This window comes from Equus asinus, chromosome 24 (genome assembly GCF_041296235.1).
Source record: "Equus asinus isolate D_3611 breed Donkey chromosome 24, EquAss-T2T_v2, whole genome shotgun sequence".
NCBI lineage: Eukaryota > Metazoa > Chordata > Mammalia > Perissodactyla > Equidae > Equus > Equus asinus.
The window spans coordinates 63,366,683-63,388,400 of NC_091813.1; the positions used below are offsets into that span (position 1 = coordinate 63,366,683).

The 21,718-nt window shown below is 41.7% G+C and overlaps 1 protein-coding gene across 19 annotated transcripts in view; it reads left to right on the top strand.

The window, feature by feature from the left end:
- Positions 1-21,718, top strand: part of AKAP7 (A-kinase anchoring protein 7) — a 151,708-nt gene that overhangs the window by 112,247 nt on the left and 17,743 nt on the right. For 7 of the 19 annotated variants that reach the window (XM_070496246.1, XM_070496243.1, XM_044754561.2 and 4 more), the window contains one exon: positions 5,876-5,944. The exons of 6 other annotated variants lie outside the window; for them this stretch is intronic. In XM_070496246.1, the coding sequence (XP_070352347.1) occupies positions 5,876-5,944 (69 nt within the window). Of the gene's footprint in view, positions 1-2,149; positions 2,253-2,355; positions 3,510-5,875; positions 5,945-21,718 lie in introns of those variants that run through there. 6 more of the 19 variants (XM_070496252.1, XM_044754567.2, XM_070496250.1 and 3 more) reach the window with 5 other exon arrangements.

Consider the following 21,718-nt stretch of genomic DNA (forward strand, 5'->3'; position numbering starts at 1 on the left):
TCAGATCAGATAGTTCTTCTCAGTGAAGTTAACCTTACTTCTTTTTTTAACCTTCTAGTTGTAGTAGATCTCTGTGTATTACTGAAAGGACTCTGTTAGTCCCCTGATAAAGCCCCATAAAACTCCAGGGATTACTTGTGAATGGTTCAGGTTGCTCTTTTTCCTGGAAGATGAATGTTTTCAGGAGCCATTCTGGTGAGCATTCAGAGCACTCCATACTCTGGCTCGCATCTCTCTTCACAGCATGGCTGGCAGCTCCAATAACGAATCTCTCTTTAGGTCTTTGGGTTTTTTGCTTTGCTTTTTCTTTTTTTAAAGATTGGCACCTGAGCTAACATCTGTTGCCAATCTTCTTCTTCTTCTTCTTTTTTTTTTTTTGCGTACTTCTTCTCCCCAAAGACCCCCAGTACATAGTTGTATATTCTAGTTGCAGGTCCTTCTGGTTCTGCCATGTGGGACACCACCTCAGCATGGCCTGATGAGCGGTGCATAGGTCTGCGCCCAGGATCCGAACCAGCAAGACCCTGGGCCGCCAAAGCAGAGTGTGCGAACTTAACCACTTGGCCATGGGCCGGCCCCTAGGTCCTTGGTTTTAAAACAGGATTATATTACTCTAGCACCATTGATAAAGAGATTTGGTGACAAAACATGAGAAGCCAAGGCATTTTAAACCTATGACCATAGAGCTTGGTTAAATAACCGTTTTTCTGCACATTATTCTGTTATTGTAGTAAGCTCTTTCATAAAGTAGATACTTGATGCCACACACAAATTGTGTTTAACAATATAGAACTCTGGGATCAGACACTCAGGGCTTATGCAGCCAGACAAATTGAGTTCAAATCCCATTATTGTCACATACTCTCTGAGAAATTTTGGCCAAGTTACTTTTCTGAGCTTGAGCTTTTTCATCTGTAAAATGGGGATGGTGGTAGTACCTTCTCCTAGAGCTGTGGTTGGGATTACGTGAATGAGCAAATGTAAGCACTTAGCGAGTGCCTGGTGTATAGTAAGTGTCCAGTACATGTTAGTGTTTATTCTTATTCAACTTACTACTTGACTGTTTTCGTGAGAGAGGAATACTATTCAGGTAAATTACACACTTGAATAATTGGGTAAAGGATGGCTACTTTCTAGGTCCTTATGAATTACCATTCCAGTTCGAGGGGGGACATGGAATGGCAGGAAAAAAACCCATTTTTTCCACCAGTATACCTAACATGTATATGGTTTGTTTTCTAAATGAAAAAATCCAGGCACCTGAATGTCTCACTTGTTTTAAGTTGAAAATTTATATATGAAAACCTTGTGAAATCTGTGGAAATGAAATCACATTTAATTGTGTATTTAATGGATCATGCCTATTGAAAAAAGTCAAAACTGTGCAGTGTGAAGACTGTTCTTGGAAATCCCGGGCTAGGAGTAGCCATAAACCTACAGGGTGAAATTACAGCCTTTCAGAGCTGAGCTAAACCCTAGTGATCATGAAATCAGACTCTATCTCCTCCTACAGGTTAAAGGATGTGCTAAGTATTTGCACAATTAAAAGCCACTTTTGAAATTCCTATTGTGAATTTCTCAATTGTTTTCTAATCTTTCAGTATGGTTAATTCACTTTCATGCTCATGAAAAAAAGTCCCTAACATTATATAGCCTCCCTTATCCTGGGATAGACACTGTGACTTAGCCAATGATACATTTTATATATTTTATTCTTAACTGCATGTTTTCAGAAGTAGTGCCAACAGGGACTAATCAATAAAGTGAAGTCAGTTGGGTTCCTCACAGATTGCTCTTCCTGGATGCTGCATTTGAGTGAGGGGCCTTTTTGCTTGGAGGCCACGTGCATAACATGAGCAGTGGCTCAGATGGCAGCTAGCGGGGCAAGAAATTGGCAGAGGAGGAGCTGAGCTTGCTAGCTGCTGTGGAGAAAACTGAAATGCGTGCAGACTCAGTGCGTGGACAAGCTATTCTCTTCTTCCCCTCCTCCTGCACTCTGCCAACTTTGCAACAACAAATTAAAACTTTGTCATGAACTTATCTGATTTATAGATGAAGATATCAAAACTCTGACAAAGAGGTCAAAGTTTCATAACTGTTAATACCTGACAGACCTGGGACTCAAACTTCTGGCTTTCTTCTTCTAAAGGTTTATCACAACACCCGTGTTGGTGACTGGGGAATGCCAGGAGTTACCCATTTTCCTCAATGAAGAGTGTTCACGGCAAATGTTTCTTTCTTTAAGACAAACGGTAATGTTTAGCATTAAAAAAATGGATAATTTTTATTCTTCCTAACTGCACACTCTTTGTTCAGACAAGTGTGAAAGTCAACACAGGGCCTTCAGACCCATGGGAAGTTTTCCTATCATACGGTGCCCTCTCCCTGCAGCTCCTGGGAACTAGGCGTGTGTGCCTAGCTGAGAAGTAGAGGATAAAGTAAGGAATTGGGTGGAACGTCTGGTACTAAGAGCAGTCTTTCATTCCCATGATGTCATCAAGCAAGGCTGCTCCCTACACGGGAGAACAGATTTTGAACAATTACATGAAATCAATTATCTCATGTCATGAAGTTCAGAATATTATCATGTCTTGAAATTAGTTGTTTTGCTGTCCCTGACTTTGCTTAATCACCTTGTGGTTTCATTCAGAAAGATGCTCTTATCTCTGATCTTTTTCTCAGTGATGCTTCTAGATTTGGGGAATTTTCTAGGCTGTTGACATATTTGATGCTTTATAACTTCAGAATTTATAGTATGGATTTAATGCTTTGAAAGAGGAACAAGGCAGTGTTTTAGAAAACAGACATTTAGCTTTAAAAGACACTGTAAAGTGCAGATCACAATTGATATTCTCCTCTCTCCCCCTTTGCCTGTCGTTTCTACGGTTCATGCCATTTGTTAGGTAGTGGGACTTCATACATGTTATGTTTTCAGTGTTCTGCAATGTCAGTTTCCCTAAACATGAAACGAACAAAGAAACAAGAATCTCCTGGGGATAAAGGAAAGCTCTTCCTCTATAAATAGCAGATAGAAAATACGGGTTTTTTTCCTTTGAATTTCCCTGTGTATTTGTCTGTAGGAGAAAGCGCTCAGTGTGGTCTGTTCTCAGTTATCTTTCTTAAAGACACGCACAGATATCTACACAGGGCACGTGGCACGCCTCCGAGGCCCAGAGCTCACAGCTGGTGAGACTCAGGCAGCACAGGGCCACTTCTGTCCCTGCTTGCCGTCCGGAGCAGCGGCTGCGGGGCTGGAGGACCGCCTGGGAGGTGGAGCCTGCCTGCTCGCCGCAGCGACTCCTTTCTCCTGTCTCTGCCGGCTGTGTGTTGGCGCCCCAGCTCGGGTGTGCTCCTGGGGTGGAAGAGGCAGGGTGTGCTCGCAGACCGTGGGATACACTGCAGTTTCTGTTTGGGGTGCCCCGGGAGAGAAACACCGGGAAGGGAAGACACTGCCAGTGCCATGGGTCAGCTCTGCTGCTTTCCTTTCTCAAGAGATGAGGAAAAAATCAGTAAGTGTGATATGCACGGTGCAGAATCCTAGGGCTGGATTATTCTGTGTAGCTGTCTTCTAGGGTTAGTTTGGTGTTTTTCTTATGGGAAAGAGCAGAATAATGAGCTGTGATTTTTCCTGTGTGTTTCTTAAAAGGGTTGGTAGGCGTGCAGTTAATAATTAACTGTAAAAGTACAGTAACTCAATAAATAGGCTATGTTAAAAATACAAAATACTGAAAACTCATTTTTGATTTTCTTGTGTTGGTATTCTTACAGGTCATTTTTATCACACTATCTAGAGTCAGAGTTTGGTTCTGAGTTTCTTTAAGTCATGGCATACGATTTGATATATCGTACAAGTCAGACTTCATTTTTCTTATCTGAAATTGGGATATTTTCAGAGCAATGCTCAATAAGAACATATGGAGGAGTAAAGCTGGCTCTAAAATGATGTATATTATGCATTTTCAGGTATTTTCGTGTGTCCTCTGCTTTGTTCTCCATGGAGGGGATTCAGGTGTATCTGTAAGACCACTCAGAACAGTGGAGCTACTTTGCTTCCAGCAAAAACCTCAGTGAATATCTTTAAACAGCTGTCAGGCAGATTGCACATCTGCTTTTGGTCCAGAAAACGGAACTTAAAGTGATGACAGTTGCAGTAAAATGTTTTCCTCACTGGCTTCTGTGCATTCACTTTGATTTCAGCTCGGTTCAGTACAGTCCCTGCATTTTCATTCGTGTGCTGAGTGATTTGCCTTATGCCAGTTGCCCCCAAATATAGAATTTTTACTTCTTTTTCAATAAAATGGTTACAGTCGTAACTGACTAAATTTGCAGCCCCGTTTCTGTCCCATCACTGTTTTATTTAAATAAATTTAAATAGGTCTACAGAATCTCATGGTATCTGCTTCGGATACTCAGAGGTCCACATCTGGCTCATATTTCCTGATGCTTGTTCTTCAGGAAACTAGCCAGGGACAGGTTCGCAAAAATTAATACATATCCTATCCCAGTTCACTTGGGAAATCAGCCAGTTTTTACAAGAAATCTTCTGAGAATGCTTTGGAGTAAATGTTGGGAGACTACAGAGCTTCTGATGTTTAGCAAGAGCCAATAAGCTGTGCTCTGAATTTGACTTGTGCAAATGGTACTGTGCAGTACACGATGATCCTGATCTTAAAACCCGGGATGACTTTACAACCAAATCGTTCACTTTCTAACAATGAGCATCGGCATTTGTTTGGCAGCCTGAAACTTTTCAGCTATCTGTGAGAATGATTTCTCTGTGGTTCCGGAAGCTTGGGTTGGTTGATTCATTCCTTGAGGACCAGCCCTGTCTGAAAACCCTTGATGTAGACAGATGTAGGGACAGTGCGTTCTTTCCTTACCCACCTCCACATCCTATCCCTCTGCTCCGGGTTTTCCCAGGAGCACCTGCTTTCCTTCTGTGCCTCTTCCTGCCCTGTCAGTGAGCAGCCTTCTTGGCTCCAACTGAAGAAGTCGTTTAGACTCAATGAGGAATTTGCTCTTGTCTGTCTTTCTTATCTGATCATTGGAGTGCAAAGTCTTGTGTTTTACACACAGTGCTTCTTCATATTGGTTCACAGGAAGTGGTATATACTGCTTTGGGGGTTTACTTTCTCAAATGCCAAAATTTTAAAAAGAAAATGAAGACAGGACACTGAGCTTGAAGTGAAGTTCTAGACCAGAAGTGCCAATTACGGGTAGAATCAATGCCTTTGTGCCCCCTTCCCCACTGGCCCCCTGGGCTTCCCCATTCTCTCCCCATCCTTCTTTCATCTCTTTGGCTTTGTCATTGCTTCACTGTTTTTCTCCTCCTAGTCTGCTCCACACTCCATTCATGCACCTCATCAGCTGTTTTCTCATTCTGGGTCTAATTTCTCTGCTAAAAGATGGTCTAAAGAGAAGTTTCTCTGCCAGACACTGCTGTGCTGCTGGTAATATGTGTCCAACAGTACTTACAAAGGGGACCTGAAAAAAAGTGGCAGAGAATTTGTTAGCTAGCCTGCCTCAGGAAACATGTAAATTAGCACTAACTGTAGATATCCTGTCCGTAAGCTGTGTTGATAACATGTATAAGAATCCGTAATAGATGTCTGGGAGCGCCAGCATTTTTCTCATCTTGCTGCTGGATTGTACAGGAACCTCCTGAGTCTTATTCATCTTTGTATCCCCACTCTGAGCCACGAGCTTGCTGAGGACCTACTAGGGGCAGAGGACAAAAATGTGAATGCCTACACCTTTCTAATTCTGCTATGAAAGGTGAGGGCACTGGAATGTACCTCCTGAGGGTCACGTTATGGAGAATTAAATGAGTTTTTGGTGAAGGTTTAAATTTGTGGATGTCATTCTCAAAACACAGGTGACCTTGGAAGCCCATCCTCTATAGTCCTGCAGAAATACAGAAAGGACATACCCAGCTGGCCAAGTGGTAAGAGTCAAGTGACCCCCCCTGCCCTCCCGCTGCTACTTTATTCTGCTTTTGCCTATTGCTGGTGGTGGTAGATAGAAAGGATTCTCATTTATTTGATTTATTGGTGCTACTATTTTAATCCACTGATAGCCAACAAATGATTTTGTGGTCAACTAGTTGTGCAGGGGCCTCAGTTTGTGTGGCAAGTTAACTGTCTCATAGGCAGGAACCTTGATAATGGGGTGAAGAGCCACATGCAGGAGAGCTCGTCATGGTTTATTTATCAGTTAATGCAGCACGAAATAACTAGGCCTTTATTGTTTAAATTCAAGAAATTGAACATTTTCTCAAACTGTATGCTTTTTAGCCACAATAAGTAAGAATATACTGGCAATAAATACATGTTTCTTGGAAGATTAAGCTCTTTCTGTTGCTACACAGGAACGTTTGTGACATTAAACATTACTGTAGGTATTGTAGGATTAACAATGTTGTAGATATTCTCCAAAGTAGTTTTTGCTGAATTCTTTATAAGACTTGTTTTCTTTGAATTACCTAATTTCTCCAGGCGAGCTTCCTAGAGGGAATGGCCGTGAGCAGGAATGTTATTGCACAGGCTTCCTGACCAAAGCAATTTATCTATCTCATTAAGTCAACCTCAAAAGAAAACTTAATGATGAAGTAGACACCTCTATAACTAATTAGAAAACGTTTCACTTGCTCTTTTCCTATTGCAGATTTTCCCATTTTGGAGTACATTGCTTTTATGTAGAATGAAAGAGGTGAATGTCCAAAGATGAACCATCCTGCCTCATGAAGTAGTCAGCTTCCTGTCCCTAGAGGCATTTGAGCACAGGATGAGGAGCCACAACTAGTGATGCTGGAGGGGAGAAGGGAGTAGCTAGTGAATGGGTACACTGACCGCTCTTGACTTTCTAGCCCTGACATTCTGTGACGCTGAAAATAAAATAGTATTAGTGCGTATTTTAACAAGACATATTTTAATTTTAGAAGTGTGTATTTTACCAATGCACACATTTTACTTTTATATATGAAATTATGTTTCAATATAGTCTTTTTGGGTGGAACGACTTAGCAGGACCATTTATAGTATCCATTTCATAAATGTGAGTGGAATCTCAAGATAGTTTCTTTCTGATGATTTGGAATTTGATGGTAGAACATTAATATATAAATTGAGGTAAACAGTGTTAATTTCATGTCTGGTGAATACTTCCATTTTTGAACCTTAATTACTATGGTGCTTATTGTTCAGGTATACTCAGGGAAGTCTGTATTTAGATTTTCCAATTCTCCAGAAGGTTTCCTAGAAATCCTATAGCCTTACGCTTTGCTCTTCTCATTTGTGCTTCAATGCACTGACTTTGAGGTTATCTTTAGTGTGTGTGCTCTATCTCCTTACACCTCAGATTTCAAACACCTCATACACAGACAGGACCTCTCTTTGCAACACCAAACCCTAACATGCTGTCTTACCCAGAGGAGGCATGTTCTAAATGTTTGTTAGTGAAGAGAATGATACACATTTCCTGTTAGGTTTTGAGTATGAGAGAACTTCAGTATAAGTCCAGCCTATCAAGGGACAGAATTTGGAATGACTCTGGTTACTGAATGTACCAGAGAAACATTTTAACAGGTTCTCACTTGGGTGCTACAGCACAGGCCCCAGGAAGTGTGTGATGAGGAACCTCCCATCAGGGGCAGTAACACTCATTTTCCTTCCTTGCCGTAGAAATGTGTTTGCACGCAGGGGACAGAGCGTGACTCTAGTTCTACTCTGCCTGTTGAATACCACTGGCCCATCCCTTGGAAGGTGGTTTTTACTGTAGAAGGAGCACAGGACTCGTGGTAGGGAGACCTGGACTATAAACCCAGCTCTGCCACCAACATCCTGTCTGACACTGGGAAGCTGCTGATATCTCTGGGCCCAATTCCTCATATTTAAGAAGCGGTGGTAAACTACCAAGAGCTTGAACGTTTATTTGTTTTTTCCCCATTTGTCTCTTATAGCTAAGAGTCTAGGAAATAAATATTATAGATATGTTTCGGTTCCTTCTTCTTCCTCTCTCCTCCTTCTCCTCCTCCTCTTCCTTTTCTTTTTAATGTATTGAGTGTGTGCTGTGTGACAGGTGCTATGCCAGGATCACTCAGAAAACAGCTTATGAAATGAAACTATTAGAAAATATATACTTCTCAACTGTCCTGTTTAAGAGAGGAAGTGGCTGAAAGCCAGTAGTTTGGGGGAGTTCTCAGTTATGGTCCTCCAGGGGTGCTGTGGGGCCAAGAGCAGGTAGGAGGCTGGGACCCCGAGCTGCTCATTATCTGCTGCCCCCCTCTGGAGCTATGCAGCGCAGCCAGATCATGGCGCTCTGTGTAACCAGAGACTAAGTTTTGCATGTGATTTCTCTGGGTAATGTTGGGGTAGCAGCAGTGACGGTGTGCAATATAAAACATTTAGTCATAGTCACTAAAGATTAGATGTTTACTTTATTAAATAATGTGCACCCAAGAGGTTTTTGATTCTAAAATAAAGTAGGGGAAGATGAAAGCAAATGCTAATGGTTACTACCTCCCTGGGCCCTTTGTTAATTCCTAGGTTATATGGTGACTGAATTTCCTTTCGTTGCTGTTCTCAGACCTTTTTAGAGTTTGCCTGGATTCTGTGGTCAAATGTTGAATACCTTTCGTTGGGAGTAGCAAGACTGTAGACGTTTTCACAGCCCCTTGTGCAGTCCCTGGTTGCTGTGAGCTCCACCCAGTTGCCCTGTCAGGCAAGTGACATGAGCTGTCCCTGTGTCTTCTTTCCTGGGGGCCATGTAAAAAAGGAGTGGGGAAGCTGATGTACATAAAGCTTTTGGCTAATAGAAGAAAGCTTCGTATATTGCCCTTTCCTGGGGTATTTGTATTGTAACGAGACTAAGTTATGCCAAGTGCTCTTGGGAAGTATTGGTAAAAATGATAAATTAAGCAGTGGTATTGACTTAGTCCGAAATAATCTGTAACGGAGGAATTTCGGCAACTAGTAAAACTCTTTCAGGGCATCTGATAAATCACTTCCTGTAGATAATTGCCTTCTGTTTAATTAAGTCAGCCCTGCCTAATATGTATGTCTTGGAGCTTTCATCCACAAACTTCAGATACCCACAGTAAAGAAACTCAAAAGAGCCCCAAACTCTCAGTGCTGAGAGCAGGGGGTTTTGGAGGCAGATGGACTCAGCTTGCATCTTTGGTTCTAACATTTACTATGTAACTTCTCTAAGCCTCTGTGCCCTCATCTCAAAGGTCTACTCATTGTGAGAATTAAATAAGCCACTGTCTATAAAATACCTGGCACTGTGGTTGGCGTATAATAGGCCCAGTAAATATAATTTCTCTGTAACAAATGAGAGTGTACTGTGTAACTGTAGTCACCTTAGACGTCAGCTCAACAGAACCGTGGGTTTATTTTCATCATGCTCAGGAGGGGAACAAATGGACTTAGAATTTCTGATCTTGAATTGTTGAGTGGACTGACAAGATTTATCTGTGTAGCATCCTTTCCTTTGGGGGAGTCCCTCTCCTTCTCTTTGGGACTCTGTCTATCATGATGCCTTGTTTCCTGCCCTAGGAGAGACCTGTGGTCCAAGCAGAGTTAACTGGAGCCTTCCCTAAGATTTGTACAGGGTCTGTCTTCCTTTGGATTTTGAGTGGGAAAGATTTAAGCGTAAGATTTCTAGTTGGTAGGGAGTGAGGGGGAATCTTCCTGACTGTGAAACCAGCACAGAAGAAAGAGGCCCGAGAAGGAGAGAGAAAGAGACAGTCTTGATATTGTTTGAGCCTCTGAGTTCAGCCATGGCTAAGACCTTCTCCTTTACACGAAGCAATAAATCCTCCCCTTTTGTTTGCTTAAACTTGCTTGAGCTACATTTTTGTCACCTGTACAACCCAATGGCTTCAGATACTATTCTAGGGGACACTCAGTGTATGTAAGAGTAGACGTATTCTGGAACAAATATTTCCAAACGTAGTAAAGAAGTGAAGCTCTGATTTCTTCTGAAGCTTCGTCTTCCATTTTAGTGGCAGTGAAACTTAGCCTTGAGTGCGAGCTGTTAGGAGGAGTAAATCAGTTCCCTTCAACCAGTGTTGTTGAGCACATCCCACTGGGAAGTTCTGAGCACGTTGCACTTGTAAAGTTAATGGGAGGTACCGTGATGATACATGGTCCTTGTTGTTGGAGGATTTCTCTTTAATTTATGTGACTTTTAAAAAGGAGTGTGTTGGATCCCAGTGTGTATTATTGTCCTGAACCGAAAAAGCCAAGGTAGACATTCTGGACGCTCTCAGTCTCAGCCCTTCCGTCCCGGGGAAGTTATGCAGCTACATCAGCCAAGTCCAGTGAGAGCGAGTTAATCGCCCCCAGAATGGAAGTTACCTCAAGCTCCTATCACAGGCAGCGGTTACCGCTTGATATGGGCAAACACAGTTTCTACAGCAGCAAATAAAGTTTCCTATAACAGACATTTATAATGTCAGTGGTACAAGTTAACAGACCTTGGAACTATTAAGACCAGCCTTTCTGTTATATAGTAATGTTCTTTGCCCTTAGCAAATAGTCATAGGCAAAAACTGAACTATGTGATGAAAATGTGAAGAATGAGTAAGGTTTTAATTTAAAATCTATGCTAACTAGGATATAAATGATATTAATTTTACTAAAGGCTGAGTTGAAGACACTTGAGGCTTATAATTCTCTGTTTCTACACACTGCCCCCAAAACTGATGAATTTAGTCAAGGACATTTGTAGACCTTAGACATATATACAGAAAAATTATAGCACCAGGGAGAAAGCGATGTAAAAACCAGATGCTTGGAGTGGATGGAGAGAGAGTTTCACATTCCCAAGAGAAACAGAGCACGCCCAGCTGGTAAGCTGATGAGAGAGAGAAGACGGAATCTGACAGGAAGGGGGACCCACCTTTGTGACGTGTCTCAGCAGCCCCTCCCCGCGCCACTCCTCTGACTTTGTGGTTACATAGTTGGTGTTGGCATTTGCTGTGTAAATTACATCAAGTTTCAATTTGATGGCTCACATCTGACTGTTAGAGCAAAAATGAAATTCACACTTTCTAAGCATTTAAAATATTCAGCTAAAGTTACCTGTGAAGCTCAGCTTTTCAGAGTTATGATTGATGTTTGTGATAGCTAATAAACTGGCAAGCAGACGATCTGTTAATCTAAGACTTTCTGTCTGGATCTGTAGCAGTCAGACCTTATTTAGGAGTCTGACGAGCGGGAGTGTTCCTAAGGAGGGAGGCCAGGATGGAGAGAGCCAGGAAACTGCATCCTAAGGGGACGCTGAGGGACTCCAGCTGCTTAGCAAAGGGGAGAGAAGGCAGATGAAGTAGTTGTCTTAAAATATTTGAGGAGCTGGCCTGGTGGTCCAGTGGTTAAGTTCACACACTCTGCTTTGGTGGCCCCAGGCTTGGCCATTTTGGATCTCGGGTGTGGACCTACACACCAGCTGTCAAGCCATGCTGTGGCAGGTGTCCTACGTATAAAAGTAGAGGAAGATGGGGACGGATGTTAGCTCAGGGCCAGTCTTCCTCAGCAAAAAGAGGAGGATTAGTGGCAGATGTTAGCTCAGGGCTAATCTTCCTCAAAAAAAAAAAAAAATTTGGAGAATTCTTTAATGTGGAAGGAAGGAAGAGTTATTCTCTCTGGCTCCAGGGGGCAGAATCAGGACAGTGAGTGTTAGTTTTAACACATTTTCTTGTGGTGATTTTAGAAGCCAAATGGTAAAGATACATTAAACTGGGTAGTATTCTAAATATGTTTACAATAACTCTTTCTTTCTTTTTTTGTGAGGAAGATTGGCCTGAGCTAACATCTGTTCCCAACCTTCCTCGTTTTGCTTGAGGAAGATTGTTGCTGAGCTAACATCTGCGGCAATCTTCCTCTATTTTGTATGTGGGATGCTGCCACAGCGTGGCTTGATGAGTGATGTGTAGGTCCACGCCCAGGATCTGAACCCACGAACCCTAGGCTCCCAAAGTGGAGGGCGTGACCTTAACCACTATGCCACTGGGCTGGCCCCAATAACCCTTGTTTTAAATAATAAAAATACTGAAATGGAGTCCTAAAATACAGAGAAGTTATCGTAGTCAAATTTTGCATTAATAATTCTTAATACATTGCCTAAAAGAGGATATTTTCAGGAAGAGTTTTCAAACTGTTTTAAGCCACCAAACTCTTTCTTTAAAGAGAAAACCAAAATTTTTATATTAAAAAAACCTGTATGCCTCTTTTTATTTCTTATTTTACAATAACTATTAAATGGATATTTTAAATTAGTACCTTAAGGATCAACAAACTTGCTTTAAAACAGAAATATAGTATACACCTTAGAGCTCTTGTCTAGGTACATTGCTGTATCTGTTTACCACATCAAATGTTGATTATTGAACTTGATAGTAACAGCTGGCACTTGGTATCAGTAAGTCCTAGAGATACCAAGCTAAAGTATGTTGCCGATTGTATGGTTGTCTTTATTACAAAATTTTTATGACAATATTTTGTCCAAATTAAGATTTATTTTAAATTAATTGTCTCTAACATGAGTATAGTAAATTTAAGATAAAAATTCATTGTGATGCTATCGTGTACCCACTACTGTATACTATACTCTATACTTAATTTTCAATGTAAATTAGATTTATAGACTTTTAGGTTTTATAGAACCTAAAAATGTATACATAGAACTACATGAAATATGTATATTAAATCAAAAGCCATAAACAAATTGTTTTATGGGGAGGCAAGTTCTTGAAATATACAGTTTTTCTAAAAAACTCAGCCTCATATCTGCTCCCAGCTTTGCACCCTTTGCCTTTGTCATTCATGTCTTAGTCCTCTGTGAAAAGGAGATTGTCGGGGAAAAACACAGAAGTAGTTTGTGTCAGTTAGGATCCAGTCGGGAAAACAGGAATTACACCAGTGATTTTAACAGAAAGAATTTAACGTAGGGAATTAAACAAGACTTCAAAGAATAAAGGGTGAAAGGCAATACTGAGAACAACAAAAACCTTCAGACGGGGGTCACTGGAGGGGGGGCGGCCCATGGAGCCGAGACCCAGACCTTCAAGGAGGAGTTCCTGTCTCCCAGGAGGAGCCCCAGAATACAGGAAAGGGACCTGTGAAGCTAGGATTTGGCCTCTAAGGAGGGGACACTGGCCAGCTTTGCTTTTATCTCTGTGGGAATGCAACGAGGCTGATTCCAGGAGTGGGGAAAAAGGTGAAAACTGAAACCAACTGCTGCTGGAGCTACTGGCTGCTGCCAGGGGGACGAGCCATAGCTGGGGCCACACCAGGGACAGGAGCAGTGAGCAGATCCCCAAGGGCAAGCTCCTCTTCCTTGTGCAGCTGTGCAGGGTCCCTCTGCAGCCCCTTCATGGAAGAACCTGATGGATCTAGCTAGCCGGGGAGAGAGACTGTTTGCTGCCTTCCAGCTCCTGCATCAGAAAGCTGAGTGGGGAAGGTGGGTTCAGAGCTCAGAGATGGTAGTTTAGTTCCTGGCACACAGGTGTGGGCTTTGGTTTCACAATATCTTTTTTTTTCCCCATTGTTCCAAGGTAAGCATTTAGTTTTTGTCAATTTGTGGCCCTTATTTCCTTTGGGACAAAAATAATAATGATATTAAATAATGGTGTATAAAATTCCACAAATTTTTATAAATTATATAGACATGTGAATCTTTCAAAAGAAATACAGTTAGAAAAATAGGTATGCTACAGTAATTCAAACTAATTGTTGATAAGATGTTTCTAAAGAAAATCCCACCCAGATGAATTTAACAAACTTAAAAAGAACACATTATTTTAAATTAATTCATCAGCAGTATATGAAAATTCTTTAAAAATAGTTTATTCTTTTAAAGTTTGTTAAGTATGTGTTGTCAGTCTTACAGTGTGATTTTTTGATGAGTATTTCTTTTTTTTCCCCAGTTTCATTGAAGTATAATTGACATACAATTTTGGTGAATATTTCTTTAAACCAGTTCTTCCCCCAGATTAGTGATGTTCCCTGTCAATGTATGATTTAGGGACAGGTTAGGTATGAGATTGGGATGGAGTTAACCTGCACCTGGGTGAGATGAGGGTTTGGAAAGGATGAGCTGAGCGCTCGCGGCTTCGGGGGTTAAAGGAAACCAAAGGCTCTGATGCCAGGAGGCCGAGGCGGTTGGTGGAGTGTTCGTTGGGGAGTTGAAAAGTTGGAAGAATTCTTAAAAAGGTCTGGGAACCAGTCAATCAGAGCAGACATAGAAAAGGGCAGCAAGAAGAGTCCAGGCAGTGAGGGGATAGATTCTGAAGTCACATATATCAAGGCAAATTTATTCTTTTTTAATTAAATGGGAGAACTTATTGGCTCATGCATGTGAGCAATGAGAAGGGTAGAGTTGACCTTGAGACTGACCTACAGGCATTGTCAACCCTCCATCTCTCCATCTCTCCTTTCAGCTTCTGTGTTCTCACCTCTCAGGCTTTGCTCAATGATGGGCATATGACTTCCAGCAGCTCTGGGGAGCATTTTTTTTTTTTTTTAAGATTTTATTTTTTCCTTTTTCTCCCCAACGCCCCCCGGTACATAGTTGTGTATTCTTCGTTGTGGGTTCTTCTAGTTGTGGCATGTGGGACGCTGCCTCAGCGTGGTCTGATGAGCAGTGCCATGTCCGCGCCCAGGATTCGAACCAACGAAACACTGGGCCGCCTGCAGCAGAGCACGCGAACTTAACCACTCGGCCACGGGGCCAGCCCCTGGGGAGCATTTTTAATGCTCAATATTCAAGTAGGATGAGTTTCTTTCTCCTAATTCCCATATATAAAATCTAAGAGAAGGTATAGGTTGTAAACTGCCCAACCCTGGAGGATACTATATATATCAAAGACCTTGTAATTTATGTATTATGGCATGAAATACCTTTATATAATAACAAAGGCAGTATATTATGCAAAATTCCCAAGAGATAGAAATGAAGTGTCTTGAGGAAGAGACACCTTAAACACATTTACATGGGGCACCATATGAACCATTGGTATCTCTGGTGGACCAGCAGCCCCACTGGAGCCATATGGAAGGCAAGCCGTTATTGGAAGGGGAGAAGCAAAGTGGACGCTCTTACCAGAAGGGGTGGAGCGTGGGTGAGGAAGAGATTTGGGGCCGCCTGGTATGAAGTGGATGTGGCCTGGTGCCTGTGGGGGTGGTCAGCAGTGGAGTAGTCACTGATCCTGAGGAACCATGGTTTGCTCTTTTGACTCTTGACGAGGAGAACCACCATGCCTCCCCTTGCCCTCTGGATATTGGGAAACTCAGAATCCAGTCCACAGCTCTCATAATCTGCAATTCTGTCATCTGTTTCCCTCCATTCTTTACTTGCTATTATAATTTATGTCTTTTCTTGGTCCTGATTTTTACGTTTTACTTATAGTGTATCTTTCACTGCACTTTTTGCCATTAATTATCTCAGATCTGGTTGGGATTGGACAATGAATGGGTGAATGGATGGAAAGAAGCACAAAGGGTGTGACATTTACCACATGTGCCTAACGTATGTTCTGAAGTAGATATGTTCCTGGAAAGTTGCATGTAAACTAAACTTGATATGATTATTTTTATCAGATGTGATGTTCAAATACAGAAAATCACTATTTTTAACACCTCACATTTCAGTTTGGTGCATCTAGAAACTGAAAACCGTCTGTATCTCACTGTTTGAGCTGCAATCTGTTCCGATGTCTGCTGGGAGGCCTTCTGCAAGATCAATAGCAGTAGCTCTTCTCTTTACCTAGGAAGGAACATGACTTAGTCACAGAAGAATGTACATGCAAGCTATAGAGAAGAGTGCATAAATTTCTTGTTTGCAACTATTCCAACATTGTTTCAAGAAACATACTGTATAAAGTGGGTAGTTTGCCCATATCCTGTTTGCTCCCGGGATGTATAGCAGAGAGCTCATAAACAAATAGCCTTGTAATCTTACACATTGAAAGAGGATCGTGGTATCCCTTTCATTTAAATCAAAACAGTAATAGCAGTAGCTAATTTTATTGAATACTTACTGTAAGGGGAGTGCTGTGCTCAGTGCTGTGTATTATTATCTTATTTGATTTTCACAACAGCCCTATGGTAGGAACTACTATTATCCTTGGTTTCCAGATAAAGAAAGTGAGCCTTTGCAGGATTAAGCTAGCGAATGGAGGAGCTAGGATTCCAGTCCAGGTATTCTGACTCGATAACGTAACAGGACGCATTATAAATATTTTCTGGTTGGAAGTCTCATTTTAGAGCTAAAAATGTCATAGACAATATCATAGGAATAGATTTCCAATGGCCAGATGTACAGCAGCGTCATGGTATAATGGCAAGAGTGTGGTGTGAGTCCCAACTCTGTCATGTTTCAGTTGTGCAGACTTGGGCAAGTCTCTTGGCTTTGCTGACCCTTGGTTTCTCGTAGGTAACAGAGTGACAATAATAGTGAGCTTTTGATTTAAACGTGTGAAAAAAAAGCCAGGCACATAATAGGCACTTAATATTAGGTAGGCTTGTCATTAATAAAAAGATCCATAAATACAATTATTGCAATGGAATAAAGCAGTGTTGGGTTCTTTGTGTTATGAACGTAACGTAAGTGTGCAGAGTCTTGGGACTCGATATGCAGGATACTGGGTCTTAGAAGACGCTGGTGATGAAGGAACGTGGCTCCTCAGCCTCCTCCTTTCCTGGGAAGCGACTCTAAGCAGCTGCAGTGGGGCGGGCTCTTCAGAGACAAACAGTGGGCATGATTGGGGGCAAGACTGGGATCATCTCTGATTTCCTTCTAACCGTCTTTTCGGTGCCCTGCTTTGCCTGGGACATCAAGTCGCCTTTAGGGTGGCCTGGAGAGGAAGCCCAGTGTGACAGTGATTGCTCTTTGTCTACTCTGGTACCACGTGTGCATGTTTCTTACCGATTCCTGAAATTCCTTTGACTGGGGGCAATTCTTCCATAGTTAGAGATCAAGAGCTTGAGAACCAAACTCAACTGATGGAAGAAGTGAATTTACATTTGCATCCCACCGGCGCATCACTCAACAAGTTTAAATGTTGGTTTCATCTCCTAGAGTAAGAATTCATGTATTTAGAGAACTTTAATGACCAGGAGATATCACCAAAGAGAACTTTAAAACCGTTTGGTTTTCGTCTGAATGCTTTTTGTAATCTCTAGTAAATTGATGGTCTTAGGTCACTGAGAAGATAAACGTATATCCTAAGTTACTTTCTTCAATCATTCTTCCTGAGGCTAAGGCAATAAATTTATGAGTTCATCACACTTCAGTTTTTTTCTTTTAAATGTGACAAGACTGCGTTTAAGGAACACAAGTGGCAGTACAGGCGAGGGCGGCCGTGGTAGGGGGTGGGAGTGAGCAGTGACACGGACCCCGGGACCTCTCCCCTCTCTAGGGACTCACACTGTCCTCCTTGGAGCCTCTCAATAGTCCCATGGGGACAGGAAAGCAGGATGATGATGGGCCCCATTTTACAGGTGGGAAAACTGAGTTTCAGTGCTTAGAAGTCAGTGCTCAAGTATGTGCTCGGTTTCTTTCTTTATTTTTATTATGTGCTGAGAAGAATGGCAAAAGGATGACCTTAAATTATCAGTTTTCTCTTGGTTTTATTTTCCTGATTAATCCTCTTCTCTTCATGTTTTCTTTAGCATTTTCCATTCTCTACCTGACTCAGTAGGATTGCTTTTATAATACCCAATTGACTCGGTCCACAGATTGCTCATATTCACAAGCAAAATAGGCTAACTAGTTAGTTCTGTGCACCTGGATGTTCATGGTCAGACTTTAAAATTAGGTTTCAGAAGCCATGAAAGAAAACAAACAGTGCCATTTTAACTTATTTTATATGTTGGCTACTTGAATAATTAGCGTGAAAATTTTGCAGGGTAAAACTCATTCCATATGTTCGTCCGAAAGGGTTTGGTTTAGGATTAGAGAGCTGAGTTCAAAAGAGCTACGTTTGAATACTTTTAAAAAAATATTTCTTTCAACCTGTGATATTTAAAATATTTATGATACCCTTGATCACATTGTAGTGATGCTTGTATTTTGGGCCCTCTCACTAAGCGTAGTGCCTGGTCATTTGAACTGAACCTGAAACAAGGTGGAGCAAAATCTCTGGGGCACACTGATGTTTTCCTATAAAATAATAGGAATGTTCTGAGGCCCAAGCTTATATTCTTAAACATTAGCAGTGTCCTGAAAATCAAATTTTCTTTTAACATTATACCTCATGGGTTGAAATGAGCAATTCCTTGAAGACAAGCCTTAATAACCTGTGTACGTCTCGGAATCTGGAAGTGTAATTTGATCATCGTAGGCGCTCTGGAATAAATGATGTGCGGGCTCCTCGGTATGTCCTCCAGGAGCCCTCACAGCCTCTCCCCTGCACACGTTTGCGGCCTCATCTTTCTCCTTCCCTCCCACCTCATCAGTCACTTTAGACCAAGCTCCACAGTTACCCAAACAAGCAGGCCGGTCTTACCTCCCTGCCGTACCATTTCGACCCTGGCCCTCCTGAGAAACACGTACTCATTTTACAAAATCCTGCTCCAGCATCACCTCCTGCATGAAGCTTTCTTTCGATGTTTTCCCCTGGATAGAATTGACCACTTTTTACTTTGTGTACCCACTCTATATGGTACATCTTTCCTTCAGAGCATTTTTGATCTCTTATTTCTTAACATGTGTTTCTACCTCTACTGAATTGCTGGAGTCCTGAAGGCAGGGCCCATGTCGGGTTCATTTCTGTATTCATAGCAGCAATGCTTGTCACAAATAGAGGATGCTCAGGGAGTGTGTGTGGAAGGAAAGATGGAAGGGAGAAAAGAAGAGAGGAAGGAAGGAAGGAAGGAAAGGAGGGAGGGAGGAAGGGATTGTACTGCATTAATTGATATCCATCATTTACTCTAAACATTTCAATCTGGGAATGAAACCTTCCAAAATTTTCTTTCCCAATCAACCAATCATTAAATCATGTCTTATTTCTCACGCGTACTTCCATTTCCTCAGGGTGGCTGTGCTCCAGAGAGCTGTGGAGCATCTGCCCGGGGGTGGGTGTCCTAGATGAGGTAATCTTCCTGATTTCGAGGGAGAGCTGCAGACTCCCGTCACCTCTACTGTGTGATCTTAGACAATTGATGTAACCTCTTGTGTCTCATTGTTCTTACTTGTCACATCAGGGAAATAACAACTCCTGTACCTCATAAGCCTTCTGTGAGAACCAAATGAGATAATGTTTCTGAAAGCACTTTGGAAGTGTGAAGCATTATCTAAACGAATGGAAGGAGGTATTCTTGTTATTGCCATTAGTGACCTGGCACCATGGGCATTTTCTCGGCCTGTAGAAACTTCCCATCTGCGTGTGTCCTTATTACTTATAAAAGAGGCAAAGTGATATCTACAGTTGTGATTTATGCACCAGATTAGATTGATGGCAATGTTTACGCTGCTCATTGGTGAACATTGCTTTGAGAACAGGAAAGTGAGTTTTATTTCTACTTGAATCAACTCCTAGCTCAGAATATCAGCCAAAAAAAAAAGTACATATTATTGTAAGCAGGTCTGTTGGCTAAACAAATGAAAATTAATTCCAACTAGTCATGCTTTTAAATTTTATGCAGAAGTCTCTTAAAATAGATGATAATACATTACGTGAACATAATACTTTTAAGATTCTAAACAATGTTCATTTTCTGGCCTCCTTGTTTTCCTGCCAGACAAGAACATGATGACTTGAAAATTTATTTTGACACATTGGAAACTGTATTTCTTCTTTGTCATAAGAATAATTTTTCAACAATAGTCATACTTCCGTTGATAGTCCTTTAGCCTAGGACTTGTGTCTAGAATGTCTGCTTTTTTAATCCGTGCTCAAAATTGCACCTCTCAGTCAGCTTTGCACAGAAGGATGTACAGTGGTCCAAACAATCAGGGATCCTGAGAACTCACATTCCAAGCGGGACAAATATGGGAATCAAAATTCAGGGAGGACACACCCTGGGTTTGTATGTAAGAGAGAGCAGTTTATGATAGGGAACAGGAGAGGGGAGCATACAGACCATACGAGGCAAAACAAGTGAGCAAAACAAACCACAGTGAACACTGTGCCCTTGAAAGAAATGTCAACAACAGAGTGTTGATGATCACTTGTCAATCAGAGTACTGGGTACCAATTTAGTTGGCACTGTTTGAGCAGATTGGAGCAAACGATACGTGTCTGATACACTGAAGGGGAGAATTAAAACAATTTGGGTCTTATTCATGCTTGGAAACCACCCCAGTCTGTTTCACTGGAAATTATTCGTCAGATTTTGATATTGAGCACAACAGAAAAATTTGATTCCGAAGGAAAGCAGCTGAGGGTCTGAGACCTGCAGATGGGAGACATTGCAGATACTACAGTTGAGATGTGTATCTTAGAACAGGGAGTGGAGCTGAGAAAGTCATCCTCGTTACCAGCTCCATGCCAGGTGCAGAGTGACAGGGCGCCAGTCCATTCAGTGAGTCCACAGGCTGACCCCAATAGGTCCCTTAATGGTCCCTCATTGTGGGGAAGAAACTGTTCTCTTTAGTATTTTTTAAAATTTAGGTATAATTTATGTACAGTAAAATTCACTTTTTTATGTACAGTTCTGAGTTTTAATCAACACAAGGAGTCCTATAACCACCACCACAGTCAAGATGTGAACAGTTCCATTACCCCCAAATCTTCTCGTGCCCCCTTAGAGTCAACCCCTGCCCTCATGCCCAGCCCTGGTCTGTTTACAGTACTGGTAGTTTTATTTACCTTTTCTAGAATGTCACATAAATGAAATCGACCGTATGCAGCCTTTGACTGGCTGCTTTCACTCAGCGTGATGTACGTTAGATCCATCTGTGCTGTTGCGTCTATCAGCATTCATTCCTTGGTGTTGCTGAGGACGCTTCCTTTGTGTGGCTGTACTACGGCTTATTGATTCATGCACTAGTTTGGGGCAATTATGATTAAAGAGCTACTACAAACATTCATGTATAGGTTTTTGTTTAACATATGCTTGCATTCCACTTGCTTTCAATTTTACCTAGAAGTGAGATAGCTGGGTTGCATGGTAAGAATATGGGTAACTTTCATAAGAGAAACTTTTATAAAAAATTTCCCAATGTTTTTTACAAATTGGCTATACCATTTTTGCATTCCCACCAGCCACAGGAGTTCCAGTTGCTTCATATCCCCACCAAGACTTGATGTTGTCAATCTTCTTTTAAAAATTATTTATTTATTTTCAGATTGGCACCTGAACTAACAACTGTTGCCAATCTTTTCTTTTTTCCTGTTTTTTTCCCCAAATCCCCCCAGTACATAGTTGTATATTTTAGTTGTGGGTTGTTCTAGTTGTGACATGTGGGACACCGCCTCAGTGTGGCCTGATGAGCGGTGCCATGTCTGCACCCAGGATCCGAACCTGCGAAACCCTGGGCTGCCGAAGTGGAGCGTGGGAACTTAACCACTTGACCGTGGGGCCGGCCCCAATATTGTCAATCTTTTAATCTTTGTGATTTTAATTTTAGTGGGTGAGTAGCTGTATCTCATGACTATAATTGGCATTTCTCTGATGGCTAATGATGTTGAGTATCTTTTCACGTGTTTGTGGGCCATCTGTAGTTTTGTTTTAAAGTAACCTTCAATTCTTTTGGCCATTCTTTATTTGGCTGT